Source organism: Oncorhynchus tshawytscha, linkage group LG06 (assembly GCF_018296145.1).
Source record: "Oncorhynchus tshawytscha isolate Ot180627B linkage group LG06, Otsh_v2.0, whole genome shotgun sequence".
In the NCBI taxonomy this organism is placed as follows: Eukaryota; Metazoa; Chordata; class Actinopteri; order Salmoniformes; family Salmonidae; genus Oncorhynchus; species Oncorhynchus tshawytscha.
This window is the reverse complement of record NC_056434.1, coordinates 27,992,198-28,000,226: the sequence shown is the minus strand read 5'-3', so window position 1 is coordinate 28,000,226 and position 8,029 is coordinate 27,992,198. Positions and strand designations below refer to the sequence as shown.

Genomic DNA, 8,029 nt, shown 5'->3' with positions numbered 1-8,029 from the left:
TTGAGAAGCAGAGAGGACAGCAAATTAGTAAGAATCAGAAACTAAATGGATGAAGAGAGTGTGTGAGGTCATAGATGCTTACCTCCCCAGAGAAGCTGTACTTCCCTTTGAGGATCTGGCGGTAGAGTCGCATGCGGTTGTCATCCTCAAAGGGCATGGTTCCACTCAGCAGAATGTAGGAAATGACACCCAGAGCCCACATGTCTACAGCATTAGTGTATGGCTTCCGTACCAGGATCTCTGGGGCAATGTACTCTGGTGTCCCACAAGTGGTCTTCATCAAGCACTCATCCCCCTTTTTACGAGTGCTGGCCAGCCCAAAGTCAGTGATCATAATTTTTGAGTCCGCCCCAGGGTGATAGTAGAGCAGGTTCTCAGGCTTGAGGTCACGGTGGGTGATGCCAAGTGTATGTAGATACTTGACCCCGTCCAGTACCATCTGTAGGACACGTGTAGCATCACGCTCTGTGAAAGAGCCACGGGCGATGATACGGTCAAAAAGCTCTCCTCCTGTAGCCAGCTCCATCACCATGTACACTCTCTCAGCTGTCTCAAACACCTCCATCAGCTGGATGATGTTAGTGTGGCGTACACGACGCAGGACACACAGCTCTGACTCGCATACCTCACGTCCCTCTCTATAGCGCGTCTCGATCATCTTGATAGCGTAGGGCTGACGCGTGCTCTTGTGCTCCACTCGCACCACCCGGCTGAAGCTACCGCGACCTATCAGGGCCTTAATGTCATATTTGGCTGTGACCCGTGGGTCAAACTTGGCTCTGTACTTGGCTACCTTGTTTCTGCGTGGGTCTGAGGCCTCTGGTTGGCCTGTACCCGAGGATGCCCGGGTAGCTGGGAAAGCTGCCTGGGCCTGTGGAGAGAGAGAGCCTGTTTTCTCCCCTCCCATTTTACTCCCACTGCCGTCGTCTCGGATGAAATGTTTGTAGATGTCGGTCTTAGGAGGCTCCACTTTTTTGACCAAGTCTAGCTGGACATCTCCAGGTGGCTCAGGGAGGACCTTGCTCGTCCTGCACCCCATCACATCACAATCCTGACCAGCAGGACATCCTCATCGCCCATGTAACATCCAGGCACTGAAGAGCATCAAGACACAGCAGACAGCCAATGCTCTTGACAAAATTCTGCAGTGGCCCACTGAACCAACTTTATCAATGGCAATCAGTGTGGCAGGCCACTCAGAAAATAGCTCCTCCACACAGAAGTGGACTGATGAAAATGGGGAAATTCTGAAAGAAAGAATACAGAGTAAAATATATTTTTTATGATACATTTTAAATAAATCATTGTTCAATACCAAGTTCAACACCCTAAAAGATGACTGATTTGACCAAATATAGCCTAGTAGCATATAGGCCTAGCACATAGGCCTTTTTTGTGTGCTGTGGAAATGCATCACATTTCCTACCTAAACTGAGAAGTGGTGTGTCATGAAAAATTAAATCAAGAATTATGTTAGGGCCTCCAGGGTGGCGCAGTGGTTAAGGGCGCTGTACCACCAGAGACTCTGGGTTCGCGCCCAGGCTCTGTCATAACCGGCCGCGACCGGGAGGTCCGTGGGGCGGCGCACAATTGGCCTAGCGTCGTCCGGGTTAGGGAGGGGTTGGCCGGTAGGGATATCCTTGTCTCATCGCGCACCAGCGACTCCTGTGGCGGGCCGGGCGCAGTGCGTGCTAACCAAGGTTGCCAGGTGCACGGTGTTTCCTCCGACACATTGGTGCGGCTGGCTTCCGGGTTGGATGCGAGCTGTGTTAAGAAGCAGTGCGGCTTGGTTGGGTTGTGTATCGGAGGACGCATGACTTTCAACCTTCGTCTCTCCTGAGCCTGTACGGGAGTTGTAGCGATGAGACAAGATAGTAGCTACTAAACAATTGGATATCATGAAATTGGGGAGAAAACGGGGTAAAAAAAAAAAATATATATATATATATATATATAAGAATTATGTTCGTAGAATAAATTCTGGTAAAGATTCTAAATAAAAATTGGCCATACCAAGAATGTCAATAAGAAAGTCTGCATACATGTATTGACATACGGCTAAATAACGGTTCAGGCATCCCACCAACTGGCCCCCCCAGCTTAATTTACATTTATGCTTTAGGTTTGTCTCAGACGTCACATTATTGGATCTGTCCCACTATAGCATCTGTAAGAGCACGGCAGCGCCATTGAGGACATCACGATTTTGAAGTAGTACATTTTCTTCCTCTACTACTTCAATGAGTTGACAAACCAACTGAAAGGGTGCATACTGACACCTGTAGTGTGTTCTTTGAACAGGTATAAAGCCAAGGTTGGCGATTTACTGCCATCTGCAGTTATGGATGGTTTGCTGACGAGCAGGGCTCTAAATGGACATTTTTCATACGTAGCACTGGTGCTCCCAACATTAAAAAGCACAACATACAATTTAGGAGTACCAGAAAATCTGATTTTTAAAAATGATTGAGAAACAGCCTATATGAATTTTAGCTACTTCTGAAGCACGTTGTTCCCTAGAAACTAATACATAACCATGTAAATACATGTGTTTAATATAAAAAGCAGATTCATACATATAACTGTCATTGAAATTAAAAAGTAATTTGTGGCATATTAGGTTCCTACAGCTTCTGGGCACCAGAGTCTTCTAGCTTTCTCTATGGCCTGGCTACATCATATACTGGCCTTGCAAACTAGGAAAATAGTGCCATTGGCAACAGCCGTCATGTATCAAATCTATAATCCAATCCAATTTGAGAAAATTTTACATTGTTGCAGTTTGTGGCAGCATTGTATAATTTGGGGCGGTGTAGCCAACAAGGTTACTTTGTCGGCCATGATGAATGTAGCAAACCTAAATGCCGACGATAGTTGCCTATTCCTCTGTAGCATAACCTAAAACTATAGGCCTAAAAGTTGTTTTAGTACATTTGTTTGTGGTAGAAATCTAAACAATTTGCGAGATAAAAGGTCGTGAGAAAGTTGACAGCCATGCCACTTTATCTTGATCGATTGTTTTAAAAAGGGACATTTATCCTTTATCATAAACTGTTGGTTAACAAAACCCATGTATTAGTACATTTCATATTGTTCTGGACTCTGAAGCATCAAAATAACAAAATCTCACCGTAGCTATATCCCAGTTAGCTAGCTAGCTACACACGACAGCAAGACTCCACAACAGGACTCAGCTGTTCTCTCCATTTTTTTGGTTCGGATTTTTCAAAGTTGAATCCAGTTGATAATAAACATAGACGATTGAGCAGTATGCTGTCTCTGATAACATTCGGAGTAAATTGAAACAAGTTAATAGCTTTATTTCTCGGGTAAAGGCGGTGGCAAAACAGCAGATTGAAGTGCTCGGTAGTTTGCTTCATAAAACTGTTTTTTTTTTGTGGGACCACCTTTTTCCCCTGTAAACTTCTTTGTAAGTACGACCTCCTCGGCTTGTTTCAGATATACTTTGGAGGCAGCCTGGTCTCATAGACTAGACGTAGTATACTAAAGTAAATCCGGGAAATTTAAAAGTATGATACAGTATGTTATGTTTGGTATGGTTACATAAGACAAAAACAAAAGTAGGGTGGCTGGTCAGATGTGTAACGTCAACGTCTAGCAACCCGAAAATTGCGAGTTTGAATCTCATCATGGACAACTTCAGCATTTTAGATAATTAGCTACTTAGCAACTACTTAGCATGTTAGCTAAACCTAACCTGAACCCTTTTAGCCAACTACTAAACATAATCCTAACCCCTAGGCTAGCTAATGTTAGCAAGCTAGCTAATGTTAGCCACCTAGCTAGAATTCGTAACATATCATACGTTTAGCAAATTCGTTACATCTAATACAAATTGTAATTCGTAACATACAGCATATATGCAAAAGTATGTGGACACACCTTCAAATTAGTGGATTTGGCTATTTCAGCCACACCTGTTGCTGACAGGTATAAAATCAACCACACAGCCATGCAATCGCCATAGAGAAACATTGACAGTAGAATGGCCTTACTGAAGAGCTCAGTGACTTTCAATGTGGCACAACACACTGCATCGCAGTGCTATAGGCATAAACTACATATCTGGGTTAGATCCCAGATACACTACCGTTCAAAAGTTTGGGGTCACTTAGAAATGTCCTTGTTCTTGAAAGAAAATTTAAAAAATTGTCCATTAAAATAACAAAATTGATCAGAAATATAGTGTAGACATTGTTAATGTTGTAAATGACTTTTATGGAATAAGGAGCCTAGCTGGAGTGAGCTTTACACCACTCCAGCTGACGCTTGGCATTGCACATGGTGATCCATTGTGAGCTTGTGAGGTCTGTATGTGCTGTTATTGTGAAGTTGAAACGTCTAGGAGCAACAGTGGCGTGAAGTGGTAGGCCACACAAGCTCACAGAATGGATCACCAATGTCAAGCGTCGGCTGGAGTGGTGTAAAGCCCACTGCCATTAGACTCTGGAGCAGTGGAAATGCATTCTCTGGAGTGATGAATCACACTTCACCATCTGGCAGTCCGACGGACAAATCTGGGTTTGGCAGATGCCAGGAGAACGTTACCTGCCAGAATGCATAGGGCCAACTGTAAAGTTTGATGGAAGAGGAATAATGGTCTGGGGCTGTTTTTCATGGTTCGGGTTAGGCACCTTAGTTCCAGTGAAGGGAAATCTTAAGACGACAGCATACAATGGCATTGTAGATGATTCTGTGCTTCCAACCTTGTGGTAACAGTTTGGGGAAGGCCTTTTCCTGTTTCAGCATGACAATGCCCCCGTGCACAAAGCGAGGCACAAAGTCCCCACAGCAACGTTCCAACATCTAGTGGAAAGCCTTCCCAGAAGAGTGGAGGCTGTTATAGCAGCAAAGGGGGGACCAACTCCATATTAATGCCCATGATTTTGGAATGAGATGTTCGACGAGCAGGTGTCCACATACACTACATGACCAAAAGTATCATATGAAATGGGTAATGTATACCCACAAATAATATATACACCATACGAAACGTAGCATATCGTACGAATTTAGGAATCTCCGATTTACAGAACAATACGAAATACTGTTGAGACCAGGTTGCAACAGGAGATTGGGAATCGTAATAACGCACACTGTGTATGTTGCCCGTACACTGTCAATGGACTACGCGATGCATTCTGGGTACACACCGACAAGGAAAGCTCCCCATCAAGGAGTCAAATTGAGAGCACAAAAACACAACATGAACAAAAAATACAAATATTTTCCAGGATTTTAGATAATTAACTTGTCCTCTGTAATATAGCGTTTAAATCGTGACATTACGTACTTTCGAGAAAAATAGTCCGGTTTCTCGACTCCATTGCGTGACGACTAGTTTAGCAACCGCGTTACCTCCGGTAGAAACAAGCAGAGATGTTAGAAAAAGGAGGAGATAAGAATCCCAGCGGGAAATGAATGGAGAAACATATCATGTATTAGCGTGCCGCCCAGCAGACTGTCGACCAATCGCGTTTACTCTGTTATTTTGCGTCACGTGGTTGCCTGCTCATCGTCATTAGGATAATTTAGGTCATTTATAGCCATGCCGGTCAGTTAATAACACTACTGGTCACATTGTTTCCATTGTTTTGCATTTAGCTTTGTGCCTAATCACCTGGTATTATGGCACCTCTATAATAGGGCAAGCCCAGAGTGCAAGCCTGGTATGCAATGGCGTTTTATTTAATACTGGAAGAAAACAAAGAGCAAGCTAAAATATTTAATTTATTCCTTTGTAATTAATTATGATACAGTCCTGAATTAGTCATTCAGCAGAGACTTAAAGTGACAGACAGTACAAAAGTGCAGACTGGACCCTGGTTTTATGGACACAATCAATAGTTTTTCCTGTAGAATGCTGTATTTGTACCATAGTGTCCAGGGATATAGCGTCCAGGGGCCCCAAGCAAACGTTTTGTTCAAACTCTTTTTGTATGCTAGGGACTCTAGTGAATAGGCTGGACCCTGGTTTTATAGACATACAATTGATTATGTACAGTGCAATATTTATGTCCAATATGAAACATTTACTGCATTTAAGCTGATTGACCACTCTGTAAGGGTGTAAACTTTGTGGATTTGCGACACAATGTACAGGCAATTATGTCCAATATGAAAAACAGTAGTTTTTCCACCATTCATTTTTCCCATAGGGAATTTTAGAAACACTTTTGTGTAGGCTTACCCTGGCGTGACGTTTTGATAACTGTTTAAATCTTTCTAGGACAAACTAACTTTTATCAATACATTTATAGGTTGTTGATTTGTATGTTTTGGGCTTTAGCTGAGATTATACTTTAGAGTCAAGTGTATTTGTATTCAGTTTTTCCTTGACTAGCACCATTCATTCTCATTGTCTAATTCTAACGTTATAACGTGTAATAGTACTTGTATCCCCTAGTGAATTGGGAGAGAGTGAAGTAATTGCCATATAAGAGCCAACATCTTTTTTTTGCGGCAGTGCTGCCAGCCAGCATTAATCATCTCTGATTAGTTGAGAGATTCAAGGAGCTATTATCTTAAATTAACATTACTTTTAACGCTGTTAAAAATATAATCCATGCTATAATATTATTTTTGCTATTAAGCCTATTAACTTTTTTGATATTGTTAAATAAAATTCTAAGACTGCTAACAAAATGTTATGAATTTCGACGATTTGTACAATTTACCATCTTCATTGCAGGACTTTTATTTTTGAAGGGAAATCGCAGACGTCAGGCCTTATTTATAGAAGGGTCATGGAACCGAGGGTGGATGGAAGGTCTGGGATGGATTCAAAGACGGAGCAGGTGAGCCACTGGGCAGACATGGGGTAGGAAGTCTTGGTTACCGGGTCTAAGGCTATAAAGGCCACCCCATCAGGGAGCCGTAGGGAGAGTTGGTCGATAGTCCTTGGCTGTCCCACAAAACATCAAGGGTGGAGGTTCCGGTGTAGGGCGGCATGCTCCAATGGTCACAGGAGAAGGAAGGTGAAGTGTTTGTCTTGCCAGCTGGAGGAGGAAGGCCTGGGTTGTCATGCTGGCCACCAGAGGGCATCTTGGAGGTTGCACACTTGCCACAGGAGAGGAGCCTGAAGGGCACACTGGTCACTGTAGAGGAAAGGCCAGGGCATGGCATGCTGACCACTGGAGAGTGGAGGACCGGAGGTGGCACGCTGGAGATGGTAGACCTGGAGTTGGTAGCACTCTTGCCACAGGAGAAAGGCCTGGAGGTCATGGCTCTCTGGCCACTAAAGGGGGTTGCTTGGTTGCTGGAGCTGGGATGACATCTTAGACCGGACATTGATAGGTGACCCAGATTGGTGGCCCTGGATCGGCGCAAGAGAATCATGCTTGGTAGGGTTTGGTTCGCTGGCTACATGAGGGGGGCTGGGAGGAACCAAAGGCTGAACAGGATGGGAACTTGATGGGGGTGATGGCCACTGTACCTGCTACTCCAGGAGGTCGCCATTTTTCTGCAGGCTTGCGTTGTTTGCCTGTATTGTCTGGTTGCTTGCATGCTGGGTCTTGTCGTATGTTACTTTCGATGTCTGTTAACATCTAAAGCAGTAACTGGTATTGAAAGAGGGTGAAGAGTTCTTCATACCTCTGATCTGTGTGTGTTTTGAAGGCATTTGGGGAGGATTCCTACATTTACATCTGGTAGGTCGTCTGCTTCCATGGCAGCAGTCTTATCCACAGATGAAGAACCATGAAGAAAAGGTTGGACTGTAAGTTAGGCTCAGGACTGTTGCTACCGCTATGGTACATCAGTTAGGATGTTAGAGGAATGAGGAGGCGGAGCAGGAATCCAATACTTGATTTTATTACACAAGCACAGATACAGAGTCCATCGGGTTGTTTGGAGGTTATGGAATTGTGGTTTTGACACAAGGGAGACAGACATTAGTATACAAGCAGTGTTGTATTAGGTCTGGAGAGCTCATAGAGTGTCTCGGTCTTGTTTCGGTGCCTGATACATATGTACTCTCCATTCAGTCAGCGCATAAATATCTACACTC

General features: G+C 43.8%; 1 protein-coding gene across 2 annotated transcripts in view; it reads right to left on the bottom strand.

Annotated features, from left to right (window-relative positions):
- The window catches only part of pskh1 (protein serine kinase H1), a 12,959-nt gene extending 7,532 nt beyond the window's left edge, over nucleotides 1-5,427 (bottom strand). The window contains exons 1-2 of one of the 2 annotated variants that reach the window (XM_042323141.1): nucleotides 5,315-5,427; nucleotides 83-1,247 (exon numbers count right to left, since the gene is read on the bottom strand). In XM_042323141.1, coding sequence (XP_042179075.1) covers nucleotides 83-1,039 — 957 coding nt within the window. In that variant the 5' untranslated portion in view covers nucleotides 1,040-1,247; nucleotides 5,315-5,427. Of the gene's footprint in view, nucleotides 1-82; nucleotides 1,248-3,130; nucleotides 3,735-5,314 lie in introns of those variants that run through there. The other variant, XM_024423514.2, reaches the window with a different exon arrangement.
- Nucleotides 5,428-8,029: the final 2,602 nt, after the last annotated feature.